A 25,495-nucleotide genomic window follows, 5' to 3' on the forward strand; every position below is an offset into this window, starting at 1 on the left:
ACGGGTCACATGTACACGATGTCTAACATGCTGTGGGGGAGAGCCGGGAGCCCCGGGACGAGGTTCTAACTCGAAGGCCGTGTGTGAAGGTCAGCGATATTCCCTCGAAACCGACCTCAGGAATCCGGGCTCGGACACACTGACCTGGGACACGGCGTTCTCTCCGTGAGAATCGGGGAGGCCCACCGGGAAGGCGAGGGAGCCGTGCAGGCGTGAACAGTGGGGGGGACACGCAGGTACGGGTGGTTCTCACGGACAGTGGGTCACAGAGCAGACACTGGGCAGCCCACACCCATCTCCAATGTCCAATGTCAGGTTCAAAGGTAAAGTCTGGCCTGGCCAGCGTGGCTCACTGGCTGAGCGTCGACCTATGAACCAGGAGGTCAGGGTTCGATTCCCGCTCAGGGCACAGGCCCGGGTTGCGGGCTCCATCCCCAGTGGGGGCGTGCAGGAGGCAGCAGATCCATGATTCTCTCTCATCATTGATGTTTCTGTCTCTCCCTCTCCTCTCCTCTCTGAAATCAATAATAAAATACATATATTCTTCAAAAAGTAAAGTCTGTCACGGATTCATAGCAAAGCCGTCAAGCAATTCTGAGGATTCTGAATTCGTCAGGCGTTTCGACATCCCTGGCACTTGGTCGAAAACACACACTCATTTCCAAACATTCCCATTTACACCTGAAGCTGCCGTTCGCTTGGCACCAACGGAGAAACCTCGTAGAGACTGGAACACGTCATAAAAACACCAGCATCCGAACCACACAGCCCAGTGCTCGCGTCGTAACCGGGACACACACACGTCCACACTGCCCTCGAGGAAACAGCGGGCGGGCCCTCTTACCTGAGTGCTTGGTCTTGTTCTGCCGGCTTTTAACCTGTTCCGTCCACAGCGTCGGGTAGCGCGAGGCGATATCTGATAAAGCAAAGCGGGCGACCGTCATTGTTAGTTCATCTGGGAAACAGAGATTTCAGCAGCAGCCTGAGAGCCAAAGAGATCGATAGAATACGTGAACACACACTGTACATGTTAAAGATTTACGAAATAATTCTGTGCACGAGGCAGCAGGAAATAACTGTGCACATTGAGAATTTTCAGAACATTTTTCCTCTCTCCGTCCAAAAGTGTAAACAAACATCCTGAGAATCCAGACAGGCCTCCCATGCAGACACGGGCTTTATCAAACCGTCCGTGAGGTCCAGACGGACATTCACACGGCGTGCGGTCCGAGCTCAGTGGGGCGGTCCGGCTGCGAGCGGGTGTGTGAGATGTGATTTCATGCAAAGCGTTTTTGGGAGAGTGTGTCCTGGCGCTTGGTTGACGAGCGTAAAGGCTGGTCAGTCACATGATGGCCCGAGACCTCCCGGGAGCAGACCAGCCAGGTCCAGCCCCCTGAGCCAGGCCCCGCCTCCTGGCCTCCCTGTGTTCTCGCCCGTGGCTCGGGGCCCTGGGGGTGTAGGGGGCTGTCCGCAGGGCACAAGGGAGCTGCAGGCTATGCCAGTGTTGGCTGTTATCATTACTTATGGATGTTACTGTCTGCAGAGCACCATGTAACTCCACCTTCACTCACTCATCTCCGTGCACCGTATTCTGTCCTCACACCCGACTCCGGCCTGAAGGTGTAGGACACACGGCGAACACCGCAGACGGTGCAGGAGCGGCCGAGCGTGGGGAACCCAGCCCCCGCGACTGCGGGGCAGAGCGTGTCCCGGAGCCACGTGTGAACAGGACATGGGAGTGTGACGTGAACAGGGAGGGACAGTGCCACACGCCACTGTGCTCTTCGGAAAAGTCTGTCTTATGTCACCCGCGTTTCAGAATGCCAGTGCAGAGTGTGATTAAAAGGACACGGCGTGGCCGCCCCACATCCACCAGAGACAGCAGGTGCTCACAGCGTGGGGTGGCGCCCACAGCCGCCCTCCCGCCCCCCGTGACCCCAGCCCCGCCCCCTCACCTTCTTCGTCGCCTTGGGGCTGCGTGTCCAGCGCGGGGGCTGAGGCATCATCTGAATTCAGAACGGAAAACATTTGCAAGGAGACTACAAGCCGGAGACAAGCGGGTAAGTGTGCGTGCAAACAGCCGGCAGGGAACACGCACCCACCCAGGACACGCGGGCACCGAGGGCGGGCGGCGGAGACACTGGTGGGAGAGCTCCTCCACCGGGGGCCAGGCCCCACCACAGGCCTGAGAGGCCAGAGGGGGTTCTACATACACCCTGAGCCCCCATGGGCCCCGTGTGCGTGTGTGTGCGTGTGTGTGTGTGTGTGTGTGTGTGAGAGAGAGAGAGGGGCGGGGGGGTGTGTGAGCCAGGAGCCCAGCGCCAGGAAAAGGCAGCCTGGAAGGTCAGGAGGTCAGGTGGCCACAGGTCCAAGAGAGGGGCATGGCAGAGCTGTGAGTGGGGCCTGGCAGGGGCTGTGGGCGGGGCCCGGCAGGGCTGTGGGCGGGGGCTGGCAGGGGCTGTGGGCGGGGCCTGGCAGGGCGGTGGGCGGGGCCTGGCAGGGGCTGTGGGCGGGGCCTGGCAGGGGTTGTGGGCGGGGGCTGGCAGGGGCTGTGGGCGGGGCCTGGCAGGGCTGTGGGCGGGGCCTGGCAGGGGCTGGGCAGGTGGACCCCTGGCCTTGCAGGTTTTCCCGAGGGTCAGGGCAGGCATGAAGGCCTCCTAGTTGAACTGCTGTCCATGGGTCTCTGCACCCCTGAGCTTTCCCTCCCCAGAGGAGTTATGGCTCCACCAGGGCCTCGGCCATCGCTCTGCATGAGGATCACATGTGTCCCAGCTCCGATACCGGGCGTGACTCCTCCTCTCCCCGGCATGGCCAGGCCAAAGCCCCCAGGTGGGCAAATTACATGCCAGCCTACACGTCTGCAGGTGAATATGTAACAGCCTGCCTTGGCCCTCACAGTCGTTATGAGCTCAATTTGCACGTTAACGTGAGACGTTGGCATAAGGCACGGGTTGGGTCAGGTACAGTATATTGTTGTGGGAATTCCTGTTAAATGTAAACAGTTACCTGTCTTCCCTGTGCCTTCCCGCTGAGGTAACTTTTCATTTGTGGAACCTGTGGGGGGAAATAAGGAAGGAGATTATTTGGGCTCCCAAACCATCATCAGTCATTGTTACAAACGCGTGTTCTCCCATGTTGATGGGGTCACGGTGCTTGTGGCTTCCGGTCCCCGAAACCACGAGGCCTATGCCAGGCAGCATGAGAGGCACCCCTACTCGCCACTGCCCGCCCACTGTGTGCCCGAGACCCTCTCATGGCCCCCCTCCCCCCCCCCGCACCTCCTTCTGTGTAATGTCAGCCCAGCCTTCCTCACCAGGAGCACCAGGCTGGGCAGAAAAAGGAGCTAATGTTTCAAATACTTTAAATAAGAAGTTACTCAACTGCAGACACATTAAGACCTCAGTTTCTGCTGGATCCAAATTTACAGAAAAACGACCAAACCGAGGAGCCGCCTCCTGGGGGCGCCACGGGAATAGGAACCACCAAGCGGCCGACCATGACAGATGCCTGTTTACAAACACCAGGACCAGGCTGTGCCCACAGGCTGGGACTGCAATGGGCACCCACATTCCTCTTCATCCCCATGGCGCGCACCCTCCCCGACTCAGGCCCAACCTGGTCAGGACAGGGCGTGTATCCTGCGACTCGGTTCGGAGTATTCCGACCGGGGTCCGGTTAGTGCTGTGGCCGGCAGACTCATAGCCACAAGCCGCAGTTTGCCGACCACTGGGCTATTGTGACCACGGTCAAGTGCCAGGTCAGCCGCAGCATCCGTGAACTAGAACCTGAAATGCCTTGTTTACTTTATTTTTTAATATGTTTGATTTGATGGCAGAGAGGAAGGGAGGGGGGAGGGAGAGAAACATCACCAATGAGAGAGAATCACGCATCAGCTGCCTCCTGCACGCCCCACACTGGGTATTGAGCCTGTCACCCGGGCCTGTGCCCTGCCTGGGAATTGAACCTGGGACCTCCTGGTTCATAGACCGATGCCCAACCACGGAGCCACGCTGGCTGGGCCACTGCTTATTTTTCCAGTTGTGAGTATGGCATTAAATGCAGACCAACTCCTGTTGGGACCAGGGACCCCTGATGACGAGGTTTATGCTGTGTCCTGGACACACAGTTGTGCCTCATGGCAAACATCAGGCACTTCGTGGAGAGGGACCTCAAAGGCCCTGACCAAACGGTTTGGCTCAGTGGATGGAGTATGTGCCTGTGGACTGAAGGGTCCCAGGTTCGATTCCAGTCAAGGGCATGTACCTTGGTTGCAGGCACATCCGTGGTTGGGAGTGTGCAGGAGACAGCTGGTCAAAGTTTCTAACTCTATCCCTCTCCCTTCCTCTCTGTAAAAACCAATAAAATATTTTTTAAAGGACTTTGAAAAATAACCGATCAGAGACATAACCTGGGGCTCCCGCCCAGAGGGGTCCCCATCCTGACCCAAACGCGAAGCAGCGGGTTTCCTTAAAGGAACACGGCACGCAACTCTAAAACACACACACACACACACACACGCACACGCACGCACACGCACACGCACACGCGCACACGCACACCCCGTACACGGCGGCTTCCCGGGTTTTGTGGAAGTGTTTGGAGAGCAGATTCCGGTGTCGGTGCAGAGGGACCGGTGTGCCGGTGTGGACCCACCACACGTGGGCGGTGAGCTGCGGTTGGACCTGCGGACGCTCGGGTTTAAAGGCCTGACTCCCTCCCGATGGAGTGCCATCCATCCACGCGCCATCGTGAGAGGCAGCTGCCCGGCCGGCGACGAGGGCGGCACTCCGGGGAGAAACCACAGACCCGGCGAGGAGGGCGCCCGGGTCTGAGGAGGAGCCGTGAGCTCTCGGTCTGCGGCTCTGAGCACGGTTCTGATCCAGCTCCCTCAGCAAGCCCCAAGAGAGGGAAAAGGGAGGGGGCGGCTCTCGGCAGGGTACGGAGCCCACCCCTTCACGGGCTGAAGGCTCTTTACAGACACGTCAGGACGGGAGAGCTGGCTGTGTCCGTCCGTCTGTCCCTCCGCCCGAGGGAGAGGGCGCGGCTCCCTGTGGGCAGGGGCCACGCTTCCTGGAAACGCACGGCCCAGGGGGGTGCACACGGCTCTCCCTGGGAAACAAGAGCCAGAGGGAAAGGGGAGCAATGGCAACAGCAATGGGAGGGGGCGCAGGGGCCAAGGGCTCCGTCCCCCTGCCTGCTGGTCAAAGCCCCCGGAGCCCTCTGCGGGCTCAGGCCTCTGGAGCACTGGGCCCGGCCAGCCCCGGCCGCAGTCACCATCACGTCTGCCTCCTGCCCTCCCTCTGTGCAGGGCCGTCCTTCTGGGCTGTTCTCAGAGCCGCTTCCTCGTACGCTCCGGTCAGGAGGGTGCGCGGTGACGAGGGCCTGAGTGCGGGAGGCATGTGTCACGGAGGGAGGCGTGTCATGGAGGGAGGCATCTCGCCCGCCCTCGGCTCAGCTCCCATCGGCACATGGCTCAGGCAGCACATGCCCGGGGCTGCGGGAGGCGTGGAGCAGAGAGCACACGCACCAGGCACATGACACATATGCCCCTGACTGCTCAGGACATGTGGTGGCGGCGGGTCACATGTGCACGTGTGGCTCACCCCGTCGGACCGTCTTCTCGGATGGAAGAAACCAGCACCGAGGGCTCCTGAGGGCCAAGCACTCCCGGCACCCCCCCCCCCCCCCCCGCAGTGCCTGCCTCCACTGTCCTCGAGGCTCCCAGTTCCCACTCTGACGTGGACATTCCACAGACTCCACGGCAGGAGCGGAGGGGACGTGCGTCTGTGCCACCCCCGTCCTCGGACACCGCGCACCTCACCCGCTCACAGTCACAGGCCTCCCGCGCCGGACGCCACGGCTACACGTAAAAAGCGTGCCGTGAGGGCGAGCTGCGGGGGGCCGGGCCGGGAGGAACACGCACGGGCACAGGCCGTCCCGGGGAGCACGTCACTCAGACCGTCTGGGGGAGCAGGCCGGCGGACGGCCCCCGCATGGGAACCACCTGCCTCTGACAGGCTCCTCGGTGCCTTTGTGGTTTTATTAAATATGAGAGAAGAGGCGAGAAGGGCCGTGGTGGGCGAGGGATGGAAAGAACACGCTTGTATACTTTGAAGTAATGAAAAATTCAGTTACGAATTAGCCACACATTGACGGTGCGCGGAGCACAGCGCCGGGGGCGGTGAACGGCGAGCTCCGGCACCTGGAAGCGCTTTCGCCGGAGAAGAAAAGCCGTAATAACGGCAGGGAGCACCGTCCCTCGGGGAAACAGTAACACCAGCATCCTCTCGCCACGCCGCTCAGTAACCAGATGGAAAGGAGGAGAGAGCCAGGGAGGGACCGGCCGTGTGGACTCAGGGCCCAGCGCCCCGCACGGCGGCCGAGCCACGCCCACGTGGCCGGGTCTGGCTCCCACCTCGAGGTCAGCGCTGTCGGAGCTCCTCACTCACACTCCCCACACGGTTCCTCGGGCGCTGGCGTAGCCACCATGCTCTGCGGCTCCTCGCTGGCGAGGTGGCTGTGTGTTCGCTTGCAGTGAAGTCAGCGCATGATTTTCCTATCTCTTTCTCCCTCTCCCTTCCCCTCTGAACTCAATAAAATCATATTTTTTAAAAATCACGTCCTTAGTTCAATCCATACAGTCCGCCCCTTATCTGTGAAGGATGAGTAGCCAGAGGTGGGGATCACAGGAAGTGCTGAGACAGGAAGTATGAGACGGGGGTCGTGGCGAGACGGCGAGGGCGAGCTGCAGGCCACAGGGGAGAGGTGGGACCACCACCGGGGTTTATGCCTAAAACCAGCTGAGAGCAGCTCCCCCCAGCCTCCGACTTCAGCCTCGTTACGTGCTCACCGAGGCCGAGGCACCATCCGGGACACAGGGGGTTGGCTGGCCACCCCACCCCTGATCCAACTCCTGGTCAAACTCCCAGTCCACCTTCCAGTCAAGGGGACAATTTGCATATTAGCCTTTTATTCTATAGGATAGTAGTCATTTGCATCCGAAATGACATTTGCACCAGCCACACATACACGCCAACCATGCATACACACACACTCATTCACACACATACACACACTCACACCAGACACACACACACACCAGCCACACACATGAATACATACACACATACACACCAGCCACACATACTCACACATACATACACACTCGCACACACATACACACCAACCATGCATACACACACACTCATTCACACACATACACACACTCACACCAGCCACACACATTAATACATACACACATACACACCAGCCACACATACCCACACATACATACGCACTCGCACACACATGCACACACATACATACCAACCATGCATACACACACTCATTCACACACACGCACACCAGCTGCACGGCTGTGATCAGGAGCAGAGGCCCAGACAAGCACGGATGCTGGGCTGCACGGGCCCCGGACTAAAATGAAAACAGCTGCTCTCCACAGAGGGGACGTTTTCAGAAACTGCTGGGAGATTCGTACGAACACCGAGTTCTAGAACTTCTGGGGGAAGCGGGAACGCGAGGCATTTCGGGAAAACGCAGGATCACAGACAGATCAGCTCTGAGTCAGTCAGGACCGGCGGGCGGCAGAGAGGGCCCACACCGGGAGCTCCGTGGAGCGGAGGCCGTGCTGGGCCATGGGGGCCCCCACAGCTCCCTGCCCGGGGCTCCCCTCCCCGGCCCAGACAGAACCGCCAGAGCTCACGGACCCGGCCTGGGGCGGCCGGATCTGACCCGGCGTCCGGACAGACCGTCCCGAGGCCCCCGCTGCAGTTTCCTGCGAGCCTCCCCCCGCGGTCCCCGAGCCGCTGCGGACACGGCGGGCCGGCCCCTCGGATGGCGTGAGCCCAGCCTGTGCAGTGTCGCTCAGGCGCGGACACAGGGGCTGGCTTAGCGTGTTGTTTTTTCTTCCTCACTCACTTCCTGAGTTCGTAAAAGAATTATTAAGTGCAGGGTGCGCTCCCTGAAAATATTTTTTCAGCCAATTTTAGGTCTTGGGTGACAAAACAGGTTTTAAAAAAGTTGGTTTTCCCTCCCAGGGCTTGCAAGCGGCCGCCAGCCAGTGGGTGTCAGATGGAGAGTTCCTGCTGACGAGGGGTCATTGTCCGTCCCGCAGACAGCAGCTCAGGCCCAGCCCGCCGCCCGAGGGGGTCGGCATCGGACAGCCTTTCTCACCACAACGCCCGCCCTTCTCACAGAAAACCCGTCCGGAAGAAACTCCGCTGCCAGCGTTCCCACCGCTCACGGGAGAGCAGGAGGACGCACGCTCTCGCCGCCCATGAGGACGTGTCTGCCTGTTCTGGGAAACCGAACCCTGGGAATGGACGCACAGATCAGAAACTTCCTTTTTTTAATATCAATCCTCGCCCCGAGGATATGTTTCCATTGGTTTTTAGAGGGAGTGGGAGAGGGAGAGACAGAGAGACATGATGTGAGAGAAACACATCGATGGGTTGCCTCCAGCATGAGCCCTGACCAGGGCCCGGGCCAGGGAGGGGCCTGCAACCGAGGTATGTGCCCTTCACCGGAATCGAACCCGGGACCCTTTGGTCCACAGCTGATGCTCTACCCACTGAGCCACACCGGCCAGGGCCACCGTGAATCCTCACAGGTGATCTGATCGGTCTCCTCAAACATGAGTTGTCACGGAAGGCCGCAGACCGCTGTCAGGTAAAGGCGGTCTGAGTCACATATCGTCGTTTTTGGTAAAGTAAACGGACACGGACCACCGTACGGGCCGCCCTCCTGCAGTGTGGGGACGCGCAGCCGCCAGGCCTGCGGTGAGGAACGAAAATAACCCGGAGCCGCCGGGAAGCAGTGGACACGACCGCTTCCCTTTGCGAAAACATACACAGACCGGAGGCACTTCTTCCGTGTTTGTTTGTTTTTTTGGCCAAAGGAAATATTTGGTCCTTCCGCGGCGGACTGCAGCCCTCCAGCGACTCCTAACACTCGGCACCCAGACCCGGGCCTGGCGCGGCTCCAGCCCGGCCCTCCCCGGGAACGGATCTGAGAACTGGGTTCCACCCGGGATCCCCCTTCCGGGACTCCCCGCGGGCCCGGCGCTGGGCTCCTGGTGGTCAGCAAACACAGAGAGGGCCAGAGCCCAGCCGGGGTCAGAGGGCTCCGTCGGCGACCAGACCTACCTGGGCAGCGCGGCGTCTTGTGGGCCACGGCGGTGCCGCTGATGGGCCTCCCGTTGGGTGTCACGCACCAGCAGTATCCCGTGTAGCTGTGACACTGGACCTGGGGGGACAGGGCGTGCGGTCAGGGTGGGCCTCACCACGCAGGCCGGCTCCCCCAAGCCCAGGAGAGGGATGCCCGACCAATCCCGCGCGCGCGCACACACACACATGCACACACATGTGCGCACACATACGTGCATGCACACACACCACCAGAGGTGCTCACCAGGCCCATGTGCCACCGAGGTCGTGTGGCCCGGGGCTGGCCGAGGGCGATGAGTTCCATTGGAACCGGGTCTCAGCACAAACGGGGGTGGGTGCCCCAGCCTCACCACCAGGCTGCCCAGCCGGTTCACCCAGAAGGGCCACGTAGAGCAAGGCCACGGGCTCCACCAGGAAGGAGTGGGGCCACTCACCACCCACTCCTGCCGACGAGCCCAATCGGGGACAGAGCACCCCCCCCCCGTCCCTGCTGTAGAGCGTGTAGCTGGCTGTAGGAGTACCGGCTGTAGCGTGTACCTGCTGTAGTGTGTACCTGCTGTAGTGTGTACCTGGCTGTAGCATGCACCTGGCTGTAGCATGTACCTGGCTGTAGCATGTACCTGGCTGTAACATGTACCTGGCTGTAGCGTGTACCTGCTGTAGTGTGTACCTTCTGTAGCGTGTACCTGCTGTAGCATGTACCTGCTATAGAACGTGTACCTGCTGTAGCGTGTATCTGCTGTAGAACGTGTACCTGCTGTAGCATGTACCTGCTGTAGTGTGTACCTGCTATAGAACGTGTACCTGCTGTAGCGTGTACCTGGCTGTAGGTGCCGTCCTCGCTGCACTCCGGGATGAACACCTGCTGGAACTCCTTCCTCGCCTGCTCCTGTGTGTACTTCCGCTCAGCCACACACCGGGACACGTCTGCAGGTGGAGCAGAGCAGTGCGGTTACATGCCAGGACAAGGCAATGCCAGACACAGGCGCCATGGGCGGGCGAGGGCCACCCAGGTCCCAGCGCGAGGCTGGCTGCTCCGAGGCGGGGCCTCTCGACACCTGAGGAGCCGGGGCAGAGCTGGGTGGGCTCGTGTGTCGATCTGGGACACGGGACCGGCTTCATGGCAAACGAGGGGACCAGGCGGGTCCAGTGGGCGTCCCCATGGGTCTCAGAGTGTCCTCGGGAGCCCACAGGGTCCCGTCCACAGGCCCAGTGGGAGGGAGGAGCACGGGGCCGGGGCAGGACGTTCTGGCCACAGCGGGTCCAGGCGGCCCCTGAATCACCATCCAGGGAGCACTGGGCCTCCGGTGCCGGGTCCCTAGACCTCACAGCCATGCCTGGCTCTGCCTCTCCTGCCCATCGGTGAGCCCAGCCGGCCGGGTGGCTCAGTGGCTGAGCATCAACCTAGGAACCAGGAGGTCAGGGCACACGCCCGGGTGATGGGCTGGATCCCCACGGTGGGTGTGCAGGAGGCAGCCGATCAGTGGTTCTCGCTCCTCACTGATGCTTCTCTCTCTCTCCCTCTCCTTCCTCTCTGAAATCAATAAAAATCTATAATTTTTTTAAAACAGCTAAGACACGATCGGAGGCAGAGCCCGCAGGCCTGCTGCTCCTCAGAAGGCACCCCTGCGACTCCGCAAACAGCGGAAAGGAAAAGTCCGGAAGCGCCGACAGGACCCCGCTGCCAAGAGCGGCCGGGACGGTCCGCCCGCGTGTCCCCTCGGGGCTGGTGGCCCGTGTCGCCCACGGAGGCCCACGGATGGCTGGGCACACCCTCGCCGGGGGTGCAGGCAGGCACCCGCACGGAGACGGGGATGTCGCCATGGCTACGCCGTGCCCGGGGGACCGGAAACAACGGCCACACCCTGCAAAGTATCGGCTGTCTGACCACAACGCCGGTCAGACACTGAGGCACAATAACGTGGACAGAGAGAGACGCCTCCGCACCTCGAACCCTGCTCTGCCACGAGGCAGAGGGCGAACCGTGGGGTTGGTGGGCCGAGGAAGCGAGGCTGTGGCCCAGGAGGCCCGCCTCGGCCCACGGCTGTGTGTCTGACCTCCGGTCCTGCCGGCGGGAAGGAGGACATCCCGATGCCGGCCGGACCCCGGAGGGGGAGTGAGGGTCCAGGGAGCCTCCGGCAGCAAGGCCTCACCATCCTCGCCGCGCCCGCGGACACCCTCACGGCGCTGTTTCCCTCCTCTGGGCCCCGCCCCTGGAGCCCGTTTGAGTTTTAAAGCTTGACAAGAACGGCTTTCCCCAGCTGTCTTAAGTGTTTCCAGATTTAAATAACCGGTTGTCAGATCTGAGGGCCCATGGGCTCCGAGCGCCGCTTCTCCCAGCCCCGCTGCCCAGCGGCTCCGGGCAAACTGCTGGCTGCCAGGAGGGGCCAGCCCGGCCTGGGGGCTTCTGGGAGGTCCGGTGTCCTTGATGGAGTGCAGACCTGCCGGGGCGGGCAGCCCGGCCACCACGACCCCCGCCCCCCGCCCCCGACGGCTGGTCCCTCCGGGCCTCCTTCCTGGTCCACGCTGGCCGGCCGGCCGCTGGCGTGTGGTTTTACTGCGCCCTGTGTTTTGGCTGCGGGAAATCACTGCTTGCAGGGCCGGCCTCCGTCCCGGGGCAGCTGCGGTCTGACCGTCCACAGGGAAACGTGATAGGGCCGCGGGCCGGGCCCGCGGTGGATGGAGTTGCAGACTGTGCCCAGCGTTTGAACTCTCGTGGAACAAGCAGAAAGCACCCGCTTTCCAGGCTGCTCTCGGCGGCCGTTCCTGGCGTGGGGTGTGGACACCACCTCCCTGCGCGGGCGGGAGGTTTCGAACCAGCAGCCCCGGGCCCGGCGGCCGTGGGCGATCCGCAGGGGGGACGCAGGCCCACGCGCCAGTCGCCCCGGGTGCAGGCCTGTGGTCACCCCGCCCCTGTCAGCCCCCCCCCATGTGCTGACTCAGCACCGGCCACGGCTGCCTGCGGCGAGGAGCCTGGACACCCTCCCGGAGATTCTGCTGAAACGTGCAAAACACCAGGCGGTTCCCCAGAGCTGCTCCTGCCGCCGGTGCTGCCGGGTCCTGTTACTCTGCGTGGTCAGGACACGTGACGTGAGGCCGTGGGCTCAGCTGGCTTTCCCGGGCACCGTCTTCTTTGGGGCCACGGGGGAGCCCACGGCAAAGCCACGGCCGAGCCTGCCTCCTGAGCTTCCCTTTACTTATTTAATCTGTTTTTATTGATGTCAGAGAGGAAGGAGAGGGAGAGAGAAACATCCATGATGAGAGAGAACCGGTGATCAGCTGCCTCCTGCACGCCCCACACTAAGGGCTGTGCCCTGACGGGGGATCGAACCCTGACCTCCTGGTTCAGAGGTGGATGTTCAGCCACTGAGCCCCGCCCGCCAGGCCCGTCCTTCACTTTAAACCGGCGCCTGGCCGGCCTGCTCCCGAGAGAGACCATGTCCAGCGCCCGCCCTAAGGAATCTAGCTCAGCATTGCTGTCCCCTCCGCGCCCGGTGCTCCCTGCAGACAGGATGGAGGCTCCTCACGCCGTGTCTGTGCTGTGGTCGGTGAGGATGCAGCAGGCCCTCACGGCTCCTGTTGGGCCAAGGCTGGACCTGGGCACCTTGTGGTTGGCTTGTTTTTCTTTTTGGACACGTCATTGTTAGTCCCATCATGATTCCTCTGGGATCCACGACACGAACTCAAAGCCGACCTCGTGGCCGTCTGAGCGTGGGGCGCGGGGGCCTCAGAGGTCCACCATGCCGTGGAGCCAGACAGAGCTCCAAGGAACCCCGGCCACCCTCTGCCCCCCTTCCCGGTGCCTGCTGGGCCCACGCTTCCCTTTCCCGGCTGCTTATGGGCCGCCTCACGGCACCTCATCTTTCTCTGGTCCTAAAACCCACCCCCTGCCCTGGCCGGTGTGGGCCAGCGGTTAGTGAACACGGACCCGTCAGAAGGGCTGTCTCCAGAGTCACCGCAGTCACTCTTCTTCCCCCTGATCTGAAAACATTCACAGGCTTACAGCTGAGCCCCCTCACTGACAACGCAGCGGCCGTGGAACCGAAGACACGGCGTGGCAGTCACGTGGCACCGCCTCACGTGGCACCACCTCACGTGGCACCTCCAGTGTGCGGACGCTTACCTTTGCAGTTGCCCCGGTACGCGATCTCCAGCTGCGGGTCCTTGCACTTGGCGCGCTGGAACTCGCAGCGGGACAGGAAGGTCCTCCCGTCGGACGCACAGACCGGCTTCTGGGGGGAGCCCCCGCAGTCCAGGCTGCAGTCCTTGTCCTTGTCCTGATCAACGCGTAAAAACTGCAGAGGGAGAGAGAAACAGATCGCCTGACGAAACGCGTTCAGCCCGGCCGGCGGGGCCAGGGGCTGAGCGTCGGCCTGTGAACCCGGGTCAGGGTGCGATTCCCGGCCGGGGCGCAGGCCCGGGGGGTGGGCTCCATCCCCGGTGTGGGGCGTGCAGGAGGCAGCCGGTCCATAACTGTCTCATCCTCCGTCCCTCTCCCTTCCTCTCCAACATCTATACATACGTATACATTATTTTTTAAAGACATGTGCCCAGCAGAGCAGCAGGGAGCAGGGAGCGACGGGGCCACCACGTCTGGGAGCCGCGGCCGGGCTCCCAGGGAGACCTGACTTCTTGGCCGTCGCCCACTTCCCAAACTCTCGGAAACCCGCTGTCCTCGCCGCCTGCGTTTGGTGCTGAGTTGCCGGAGGTGGATGGCGTGTGACGCTGTCCGTGCGCATGGAGGAGCGTGCACCCTCTGCAATCCGCTGCCTGTTACTCCCCACTCACCGGCTCTGCCTCATCCGGGAGGGGCGGAGTCAGTGAGGGAATGAGGTGGGGGCATGAAATAGCCCCACAGGGCCCCCAAGGCCGAGCCCCGTGTGCATCTCGCCCGGACTAGGTCCTATCTTATCCAACAAAAGACTAATATGCAAATCAACCGAATGGCAGAATGACCGGTTGCTATGACGTTCACTGACCACCAGGGGGTAGACGCTCGATGCAGGAGCTGCCCCTGGTGGTCCGTGTGCCAGCAGCCATGGCAGGAGCCTCTGTGGCAGCACTAAGATGTCTGGCATAGGCTGCTCCCTGCACCCTGAGGCCCCCGGGCTGAGAGGGCGCAGGCTGGGCTGGGGGACTCCCCCACCCCGCAGTGCACAATGTTGTGCACCGGCCCTCTAGCTTCCAAATCAACGCCCGGGGGAAGCGATTTCTGTGGAGGCCTCATGGCTCTTGGGCTGACCCATGACCCCCACAGTCTCTGCCCAGGGCCCCCCATGCTCCCCATCCCTGAGGACACCCTGGGTTCCCTGTCCCCCTCAATTTAACAGTGCCCCCCAGAGGCCTGAGCCTGCCACCGGCTCCCACATGGCACTTCTTGCCCAACAGATGGCGCTTCCCGCCCACCCGACTCCCCAAGCTCTGCACATGCTCCCGCTGCAGGCCTAGTCTTCCCCCATCCCTCCCCCGTCCCCTCCCCCACCCCCGCCCCCGCCCCCACCCTGCCCCCTGGCCCCTGCCCCCGCCCCCTCGACCCCCCAGCCTCTGCAAGTGCTCCCACTGCAGGCCTAGTCCTCCCCCATCCCCTTCCCCCTCCCCGATCCCCGCCCCCTATCCCCCGCCCCCTGGCCCCCGCCAGGAGGGACAGCTCATGTGCAGGGGCCTCAGGAGCTCCTGGGGTGAGGATTCCCGTATCGCACCTGAGAAACTCCCACCCCCCTCACAGCCGGTGCTAGACGTGACCTGACCACACAGCTGCCCTGTCCACGGGCGGGGGGGGGGAGAGAGAGGGAGGGAGAGAGAGTCTTCTACTTGGCTGAGGTCTCCAGGAAGTGGAAGTGCAGTGACTTGGGGGCCTCTGCAAACACAGACACGGAAGACCACATCCAGGCCGGAATGTGAGGGCGCACTCCATGCTCACGTCTCTCTCTCCTCCCGCTGTTCACTTCCGTCCCACGAAATGGGGTGCGGAGGGGAGGGCCTAAGACCTCGAGGGAAGGGTCCGTCCGGCCAAAGGTCTGGTCTTCGTGAGGACTTGGTGGCAGGTTTGCAAGCTTATTGGGCGAAAGGCACTTGGCCAAACTCAGGACAACATCGGCTGGACCTTTAGCAACAGGATTTTAAAACAACAGCCTGGCTGCAGGGCCGCCCTCTGTGCCCACACACGTCCGTCCATCCGTCCGTCCGTCCGCACAGGGCAGGGAGCCCGGGGCCCCCATGGGAGCACGGTGGGGAGGCAGCCGGGGAAGTGGATGGGAGAGGGGCTGGGGTCAGGCCTCCCTGCCCTCTGTTCCGGGTCCCCAGCTCCCCTCGGGCTTCGACTCCTGCTGGCTCCTCCAGCTCCGTCTGCAGGGCAGCGGCCGCCCTGTCCCCGGTGACAGCACAGAGGCTGCTCACGCCCTGACGAGTGTGAGGAGAGCAGAGGGAACGGCAAGGCCCGGGCGCCTCCACACAGTCCCCCCCCCCACAAGGTCACATCTCACTCACACGGCCATCACCCTGAGCCGTGGGCGTCACCCTGAGCCACAGGGGTCACCCCGAGCCCCGGGCGTCACCCCGAGCCGCGGGCGTCACCCCGAGCCACGGGCGTCACCCTGAGCCTCAGGGGTCACCCTGAGCCAAGGGGGTCACCCCGAGCCCCGGGCGTCACCCTGAGCCTCAGGGGTCACCCTGAGCAGAGGGGGTCACCCTGAGCCGTGGGCGTCACCCTGAGCCACAGGGGTCACCCCGAGCCCCGGGCGTCACCCCGAGCCCCGGGCGTCACCCGGAGCCGAGGGCGTCACCCTGAGCCACAGGGGTCACCCCGAGCCGAGGGGGTCACCCTGACCCCCGGGCGTCACCCCGAGCCACAGGGGTCACCCCGAGCCGAGGGCGTCACCCTGAGCCCCGGGCGTCACCCCGAGCAGAGGGGGTCACCCTGAGCCCTGGGCGTCACCCGGGACACGGCCATCACCCCGAGCCGCAGGCGCAGTCTCCGCGATGCCCTCCCTGCCCGGGCGCCTGGCCTCGGTCACCGACGCCTCCCGGTGTCTGCGCCCTCCCCAGTCAGGCAGAGCCGGCTGCCCGTCCGCGGTCTCCCCACGGGTGTCCCGGCCGAGGCCATGGCGAGGCGGCTGTGGTTGTTCCTGACGGTGCGGAGTCCGGGCCCTGGGGTCAGAGCACACACCACGGCGTGCACAGAGCTCACGCCCGCCGGGAGCCGATCGCCGTTTTGGGAACAGAGAGCTGTGGACGGGAGTCCGGGGGCTGGCCAACCGTGATTGCTCTGAAGGGTCAGAGCTAATCACCAGACATTGGCAGTGGAAGCAGCCCCCACCTGTTAGTCCTACACTCACCGATTGGCTTTTCTTGGCGTTTCCTGCCCAGGGGACATGGGTGTCTCCTGTAATTCTGGTCTTAATAAAAGGGACGGAAAGGCCAGAGGGAGGAGTCGTCCTCCACTAGAGTTGGACTACCTCCTGGCCCCCATTCCCCAAATTAAATCTTTTCTAAAGTCTCTTTTCCTTTGTGTGCGGCCTTCTCCAGAACCCGAACACTGAACCCGAACCCTGAATCACGTGGGACATGAAAGGGGCTTCCACATCTGACACCTGGCCGAGGACAGCCTGCCACACGCGCTGGCCCGGCACCTGCGGGGGGAGGTCCCGGCCCAGCGCGGGGAGCGTGCGGCCCAGCCCACAGCTCCGCCCTGAGCCCTGGGCCGTGGGGAGGAGGCGGGAGCACCACCCAGCATCTGTCCCACTTTCTCACCACACGCCGAGGGCGTGTTCGGAACACGGAAACGGGCGGGATGCTCAGGAGAGGCATTCCTGCCGAGCCAGGCCCGGCTAATATTCCCACAGGCCCTGCTCCTTCCCGCCCCGCCCTCCACGACGGAAATAATTCACCGGAAACGGCGCTGGACGGCAGCCGGCTCATCAGGCGGGAGGGACGCTCCAGGCTGCGGCGGTTCTCAGAGGAGGAGATGGAAATCGGGGACCCAGCCTGAGACAACCAGGCCTGGCCCGGGCCCTCCGCCTGGCAGGCAGGAGCCGGGGTCCTGGGGCCTCCTGCCGACCCCCGCAGGCTCCCCCCGCCCGGGTCTCACTCGGCCAGCGTCTGCACCACGGACACCCACAGCCACACACACAGAATCTTGCATCTTTAATGCTAAAACGTGATGTGGTGTCCACTGACGTGGTTCAGCCACAACAACAAACGTGAGGTGTCACGGAGGGTCAGAGGTGGAACTCCTCGGCTGAAATCTGGCATTAAATGCCCTTTGGCCCAGACCAGTGTGGCTCAGTGACTGGGATCGACACTGCAGCCAGGCGGCCACAGTCTGACGCCTGGTCAGGGCACAGGCCCAGGATGCGGGCTCCATCCCCAGTGGGGGGTGTGCAGGAGGCAGCCGACCATATTCTCTCTCACCATTGGTGTTTCTCTCTCCCTCCCTCTCCCTTCCTCTCTGACATCAATCAATATATAGACTAGAGGCCTGAAGCATGAAAATGGTCCAAGAGTAGGCCCTCCCTCCCCTGGCTGCTGGCTCCCGGGAGCCAGGCTTCCCCAGAAGGACATACGGTCTAATTAGCATATTACAATTCCATCATTATAGACACACACACACACACACACACACACACACGCACACACTGGAGGCCTGGTGCACCCATCAGCAGTCCAGGAGCCCTCAGGGGATGTCCACCTGACGGTTTAGGGCCGAGTGGGGAGTCGGACGTCCTTAGCACGGCTATGGAGGACAGTCACTGCACTCACCAGCCATGAGCCCGACTTCTAGCTGAGCGGTGCTCCCCTGTGGGAGCACAATGGCCACCAGGGGACAGCTCCTGCATTGAGCATCTACCCCCTGGTGGTCAGTGTGTGTCATAGCCACCGGTTGTTCCATGTTCGGTCAATTTGCATATTACCCTTTTATCATACAGGATCATCATATGGAATATTTTTAAATGCCCTTTAAACATGGAGCGAGCAGAGGAGGATGGCAGGCAGCTGGACGCCACATGGGCTGCCCACCCGCTGCCCACCGCCCACTGCCCGGCTCGGCTTCCCATGGACTGGGAGGCCCTGCAAACCCCACAACTCCCAGGGGTACACACCCTAACACGTTAACGGTCATGCCAGGGTGCATACAAGTCTGAGAAATCTGGAGTATCAGCCTATCAGAGTGAACTTCATCTTATTTACAGCAAATCAACAGATGCATGTAAACCATTCAAACTCTCAGCTAGAGGAGCTGGGTGAGTCAGGATGCAGGAACGCTGACCCTGGGGACGGGGTGATTCAGAGAGGAGCTGAGGGAGCACGTCAGCCAGCGGCCCGCCCTGACCCGGCCCGGACACCGGCCTTCCCCAGGACACGCAGCCTCCCCGCCGGGGCCCGCACGGCCTCCTGTGCTCCCTCCTCGGGGTGAGCAGACGGTGCTGCGTCCCAGGGGTGACTGATGGGAAGATCATGTCTGTTTCCAGAACATTCCCTCCAGAGGCAGCCGGAGGTTCCGGTCCAGGCTGTCCTGGGCTGCCCTTCCTGTCCCCGCCGATCCCAGCCCACGAACCCAGAGGCCTCTGACCCGACGCCGGGTCCCTGAGGACGAGTCCCGTGGAGTTCCTCATTTGCAAACCTGCACTGACTTTTATATACCATATATATATATATATATATATATATATATATATATATTATTGATTTTTTTACAGCGAGGAAGAGAGAGAAATAGAGAGTTAGAAACATCGATGAGAGAGAAACATCCATCAGCTGCCTCCTGCACACCCCCACTGGGGATGTGCCCGCAACCAAAGCACATGCCCTTGACTGGAATCGAACCTGGGACCCTTCAGTCCACAGGCCGACGCTCCATCCACTGAGCCACATCGGTTAGGGCCCTACACTGACTATAAATGGAGCTGAGCCCGGCCGGCATGGCGCAGGGGATGAGTGTTGACCTATGAACCAGGAGGTCAGGGTTCGAGTTGGTCAGGGCACGGGCCCGGGTTGTGGGCTCCATCCCCAGTCTGGGGTGCAGCAGGCAGCCAATCAATGATTCTCTCTTATCACAAATGTTTCTCTCTCTCTCTCTGTCCCCCTTCCTCTAAAAAAAATCAATTAAAACATTAAAAAAATAAACAATAAACAGAGCCAAGCTGCTGCCCAGAGGAACAGCCCTGCAGCCTGACCCTCAGTCTCTGGTGCCCAATCAGGAGATGCCCTTTGCACGGTGTTCCTGCCCCCGATGTCCCTGCCCCCGACGTCCCTGCCCCCGACGTCCCTGCCCCCGATGTCCCTGCCCCCGACGTTCCTGCCCCCGACGTCCCTGCCCCCGACGTCCCTGTCCCCGACGTCCCTGCCCCCGACGTCCCTGCCCCCGATGTTCCTGCCAGGCGGGCGCAGGATCTGCGGGGAGCTGCCCCCCCCCCCCCCCCCCCCCCGCCGCCCGTGCTGGGACGGCAGCCGGAGGCGTGTCCTCGCCCTCTGTGGCCGGCCTGGAGGATCCTCGCCACGTGCATGTGGTTAAAAGCTGGCACGCCGCGTGTTTACACGTGACGCTCCAGGTCACCGTAATTACAAGGCGGCCCAGAGGCAACACACGGATTAAGTAATTAGGGCTCAGTGAGCGCCACCTGTCACCACCGTCACCGCCCGCCCGCCCTCGGCTCGGGGACCGCCCCCGACTGGCTGTGCAGGGGCCGCGGGCGCTGGAGCTTCCCCGCCCGGCTTCCCCGGAGACGAGCAGTGGCTCCCGCCTCGGCTGCAGGAGGGACGTGTGTGGGGCCAGCTGTCACACGGCCCAGGTCTCGGCCTCAGAACCCAGCCCGTCCCACCCCTCAGCGGCCGCATCGCATCCCTGCTGGCCTGGCCCCCGCAGACATACCCGCAGACACACCTGAAGACGCGGACGCACAGCAGACGCACCCGCAGGCCGTGGTCTCCCCGGGAGGGTCCTGCCCCGCAGCTCAGCCCGCAGCGAGAGGGCGAGGATCACAGCACCACCTGCCTCCCGCGCTGCAGCCAGGAACCTCCTCCAGCTGCCCGTCGCGTCCTGCCCCGGGGGGTGGGGTTCTGTGGGACCCACCACTACCCCTCGCCCTATGCCTGGCCGGGACACCAGCACTGAGAGCCACCCTGAGACGGGGAAACCGGCACCTTTTCACCTCCATGCGATGCCGGGTGGCAGCGCTCACAGGGGTGAGTTCAGGAGGACGCAGACACCCCCTGGCAGAGACCCGGAGGGGGGCCCGCCCCGGCCCAGCCGCCGGCCAGCCCTGTAGCCCCGCCCTGACTCTCAGAGAAACCACTAGGAGACAGGAGGACCTGGATCTGTTACGGGGTTTGCGTTCAATGCTCTGGTTTTAAAGAAACTCACAGAATGGGCCCAACACCAGTGATTGTCTGTACCCCACACACGGCTGCACCAGGGCCTGTCTGCTCCCCCACACACGGCTGCACCAGGGCCTGTCTGCTCCCCACACACGGCTGCACCAGGGCCTGTCTGCTCCCCACACACGGCTGCACCAGGGATCTGCTCCCACACACGGCTGCACCAGGGATCTGCTCCCCCACACACGGCTGCACCAGGGATCTGCTCCCCACACACATGGCTGCACCAGGGATCTGCTCCCCACACACATGGCTGCACCAGGGATCTGCTCCCCCACACACGGCTGCACCAGGGATCTGCTCCCCCACACACGGCTGCACCAGGGCCTGTCTGCTCCCCCACACACGGCTGCACCAGGGCCTGTCTGCACCCCCCACACATGGCTGCATCAGGGCCTGTCTGCTCCCCCCCCCCCCCCCACGGCTGCACCAGGGATCTGCTCCCCCACACACGGCTGCACCAGGGATCTGCTCCCCGCACACACGGCTGCACTGGGGCCTGTCTGCTGCCCACACGCGGCTGCACCAGGGATCTGCTCCCCGCACACACGGCTGCACTGGGGCCTGTCTGCTGCCCACACACGGCTGCACCAGGGATCTGCTCCCCACACACGGCTGCACCAGGGATCTGCTCCCCGCACACACGGCTGCACTGGGGCCTGTCTGCTGCCCACACGCGGCTGCACCAGGGATCTGCTCCCCACACACGGCTGCACCAGGGCCTGTCTGCTCCCCACACACGGCTTCACCAGGGCCTGTCTGCTCCCCACACACGGCTGCACCAGGACCTGTCTGCACCCCACACACGGCTGCACCAGGGATCTGCTCCCCACACACGGCTGCACCGGGGCCTGTCCCCTCTCTGACACCTGGGAGGCTCCCCTGATGCCCGCCGCCCTTCGCCCCACACCCGCCAGGCCCCTTGGAGGCTCCTGCCCCGATGGCTCTGCACCCGGAGACTCCATGTCGCTCCCGGTCGCCCGGGCCTGGGAGCGGCGCAGACACCGAGGGGAGGGGTGACTGTCCCCTGCTCCTGGGACCCGCCGTCCCCCGGGCCTCCGACCGGAGGGAGAGGAGGGGGGAGGGCTGAGCCGGCGGCCCCTCGTCCCGGAGTCGCTGGGACACAGGGCGCTCTGCAGACACACGAGGAAGCCACGCCCCGCAGACCAGACCCGCGACCGCGTCTGTCACTCCTCCAGGTCACAGCCTCTCCCCGCTGATCCCAGCCCTGATTTCACGGGCTTCCACATCGAGGTGCTGGAGGCGGAGGTCCCTGGTTTTCCTCCCCGATTCAGCATCTCGGCTTCAGAGCCGAATCATCAGAACTGGGAGCTCCTCGTGGTGCCCGGACCCACGCCGAGAGGCAGAGCCGTGGCGCTTCTTGTCTCCAGGTGGCGGGAGCCTGGCTGTGGCCCTGCCTCTGCCCTCCCGGAGCTCCTGTCCCCAAGGAGGGGCTGCGCTCGGGCTCCCTCTGGTGGCCGCTGTGGGCGGGGAAGGGGCCCGCAGTCCCCACCCCGGAGAGGGCTCCCCTCACACACACACACACACACACACACACACACACACACGGCCAGGCCTCCACACCTGTGCTCTGGGCGACCGGGTGGGGCCCCACCCAGATTCTATCTCTGAATGGGAGGAAGGGGATCCGTCCTGCCCCCCCACACACACACCGGCTCAAACCCATCCTTAGGAGGAAGGCCGAGGGCAGGGGCAGGCCGGCCCCGAGCGGCACGGCCCAGGCGTGTGCGTGCAGGTTGGGGCCGTGCTCGCCTTCCTTACCCCGCAGTGCCTCCAGCCGGCCGCACCCGCCCACGACCCGCCCGCCGGCAGGTGCAGGGGCGAGATACCATCACGGAAGCACAGGCGCAGGCGCCGCGGGCAGGAGCGGAGGGACAGCTCCTTCCAGCCGGTGTCCCGGCCGGAGAGGGTGCGTGGCCGCCGCGGGGAGGGGAGCGGCCGGTGCTGAGGGCGGGAGGGGGCCGCACCCCGAGTGCCCATCGCTGGGAAGGTCTTAAACTGCGATTCACAGTCACAGGCCTCCTTGGTCACAGGCCTTGGGAGTTGAATGCAGCGTTTATTTTATTTATTTTTAATTTTTAAATGTATTTCTATTGATGTCAGAGAGGAGGAGAGAGAGAGAAACATCGATGAGAGAGAATCATGGACTGGCTGCCTCCTGCACGCCCCCCACTGGGGATCAGGCCCGCGATCCAGCCCGTGCCCTGACCAGGAATCGAACCCTGACCTCCTGGCTCACAGGCGACGCTCGCCCCTGAGCCACACCGGCCGGACCCAGTGCAGCGTCTTTTATGGTTTTCAGGCCGCCGCTGGGGGGTCGGGGAAGGAGGGCCCGGCGGGGGGGACGGATCTCGCCGGTGTGTCCTCTCCCGGAGGAGGCTGGGCTGCCTGTCTTTCTCCGAGGCTGTGGCCGCCCAGATGCCGGAGACGGAGGAGGCACCACACCTCCGGGGGCTCCCGCCCGGCGAAGGGGGCGGAAACCGCTCGCCAAGCCCCACCCCGGCCCAGACCGGGGCAGCGGCGGGGCGCCTGGCTCACCGGCTCTCACCCACCAAGCTCCTGGGGCCGCGGGGCAGCCACACGCTGGGCCCGGCCGGGCGGTGCCGGGCCCACGCTTCCCGGTGCGGCCAGACAGGCCCTCCACCCCGCGGCACTCGGCGGGGAGGGTCCGAGGGAGGAGGCCCCCGAGGCGGAGCGAGGGCCCCCGAGGCGGAGCGAGGGCCCCCCCAGGCGGAGCGAGGGCCCCCCCCAGGCGGAGCGAGGGCCCCCCCAGGCGGAGCGAGGGCCCCCCAGGAGGAGCGAGGGCCCCCCAGGAGAAGCGAGGGCCCCCCAGGCGGAGCGAGGGCCCCCCCAGGCGGAGCGAGGGCCCCCCAGGCGGAGCGAGGGCCCCCCAGGAGGAGCGAGGGCCCCCCAGGAGAAGCGAGGGCCCCCCAGGCGGAGCGAGGGCCCCCCCAGGCGGAGCGAGGGCCCCCCAGGAGGAGCGAGGGCCCCCCAGGCGGAGCGAGGGCCCCCCCCAGGCGGAGCGAGGGCCAACCCCCCCAGGCGGAGCGAGGGCCCCCCCTAGGCGGAGCGAGGGCCACCCCCCCCAGGCGGAGCGAGGGCCCCCCCCAGGCGGAGCGAGGGCCCCCCAGGCGGAGCGAGGGCCCCCCCCAGGCGGAGCGAGGGCCCCCCCAGGCGGAGCGAGGGCCCCCCAGGCGGAGCGAGGGCCCCCCAGGCGGAGCGAGGGCCCGGCCTGGGGAGGAAGGCGGGCAGGACCGGGCCTGTCTGCGGACCGTGTTGCCCTCTGTAGGTGCCACTCGATGCCCAGGAGCAGTTAGTCCTGGTTTGTCGTCATCAGGCAGGAACACCTCCACCTGAGCGCCGCCTCACCCGGCCCTCGCCCCTCGCCCGGCTCTCAGCCTCGCCCGGCGGGATGGGTGGAGCGGCCCGGCCCATCGCCGCTGTCCATCTGCAGGCCTGGTCGCTCCGTCTTTGAGGACGAGGGACTGTCTGGCCGCTGCCTTGGCGGTGACGCACCGTCTTCAGTGTTTCCCCCGGAACCCTGAGGGAGCCCTGAGGGAGCAGCCGGGACTGTGTACGTACGGAGGATGCTGGTGTCGGGGGCGGGGTCGGGGAAGCTGGGCCTGAGAGGAGGCGGTGGGCTGGACAGGGACAGGGCCACGCCTGCTTTCCTAGAAAGAGTGCCAGGCAGGGAGCGGGGGAACCCCGAGGCCAGCCTGGCTGCGCCCGGTCGCCTGGTCCACAGCCGGGCCCTGCCTGCCGCAGCACGGAAAGTCCCTGTGACCTCACGTGTGCCGGTGTGCTCTCTTCCTGGGCACAGACGGCGGGCTGTGGACTCACGCCCGGGCACGCGGGCGGCACGGGGTCGGCTCCAAGACCTCTGCCCGCCCTCGAGCTGTTTTCAAACCGCACGCTCACGAGGCCTCTGCTTCTTATTCTGAGACCTCCCTCGCGTTTAAAGGGGGCCTCTCACCGGGGGGTGCACCTTGTGACGCACCCGTTCTGATCTGCGAGCTTTTCCTCGATGATGGAAACCATGGGGAGAGCCCTGGAGAGACTCACTGGCCTGAGAGGTCAGTGATCAGAGGCCGGCGAGACGCGGCGAAGAGAGGGAGCCTGTGTCGTGTCTGAGGAGGAGCTGGAGAAGCCGGTGCAGCTGCCGGCCTGGCTCAGGGCGTGGGCGTCGACCTGTGACCCAGGCCCGTGGTCGGCAAACTCCTCAGTCCGCAGAGCCAGCTATCGACAGGACAACGACGGACATTTCCTGTGAGAGCCAAATTCTTTAAACTTAAACTTCTTCTAACGCCACTTCTTCAACACAGACTCGCCCAGGCCGTGGTGTTTTGTGGAAGAGCCACACTCAAGGGGCCAGAGAGCCGCATGTGGCTCGAGAGCCGCAGTTTGCAGGCCACGGAACCAGGAGGTCACGGTTCCATTTCCGGTTGGGGCACACTCCTGGGTTGCAGGCTGATCCCTCGTGGGGTCGTGCAGGAGGCAGCCGATCCATGATTCTCTCATCATTGATATTTCTCCCTCTCCCTCCCTCTCTGACATCAACAAAAATGTATTTAAAAAATGAACGACTCAGACAAGGTCAGCCTCTATACTCCTGCTTTCCCCCAGCAAACTGAGGAGCTTGCTCTGGAAGAAGCCACTGAACTCAGCAACTTGGGGTCCGCAGAGAGGAGCAGGCCCAGCGACAATGCCTCCCTGACGGGCGCCCTCATGTATCCGCACCCCTTCACGCCCGGAAGCGTCCTTCCCGTTGGCGGAGTCTCTGCCGGCGACCTCCAACAGCAGGAGCCGGCTTACCCGTCCCCCAGAATGAAAACCTGCCCTGGGCACGGCTGGCTAAGGGCCGGGCCGGTAACCTGATGCCGGATCGCGTGGCGGCGTGGCCCGCCCACCACAGCGCT

At 63.8% G+C, this 25,495-nt stretch overlaps 1 protein-coding gene across 3 annotated transcripts in view; it reads right to left on the reverse strand.

Moving 5' to 3' along the window:
- Positions 1-25,495, reverse strand: part of SMOC2 (SPARC related modular calcium binding 2) — a 46,715-nt gene that overhangs the window by 17,031 nt on the left and 4,189 nt on the right. For 2 of the 3 annotated variants that reach the window (XM_045577097.1, XM_045577096.1), the window contains exons 2-7: positions 13,309-13,480; positions 10,006-10,112; positions 9,165-9,264; positions 3,007-3,054; positions 1,956-2,039; positions 845-916 (exon numbers count right to left, since the gene is read on the reverse strand). In XM_045577097.1, coding sequence (XP_045433053.1) covers positions 845-916; positions 1,956-2,039; positions 3,007-3,054; positions 9,165-9,264; positions 10,006-10,112; positions 13,309-13,480 — 583 coding nt within the window. The remainder of the gene's footprint in view (positions 1-844; positions 917-1,955; positions 2,040-3,006; positions 3,055-9,164; positions 9,265-10,005; positions 10,113-13,308; positions 13,481-25,495) is intronic. The other variant, XM_036425540.2, reaches the window with a different exon arrangement.

The sequence above is a fragment of the Pipistrellus kuhlii genome, unplaced genomic scaffold (genome assembly GCF_014108245.1).
Source record: "Pipistrellus kuhlii isolate mPipKuh1 unplaced genomic scaffold, mPipKuh1.p scaffold_m20_p_82, whole genome shotgun sequence".
NCBI classification, from domain to species: Eukaryota; Metazoa; Chordata; class Mammalia; order Chiroptera; family Vespertilionidae; genus Pipistrellus; species Pipistrellus kuhlii.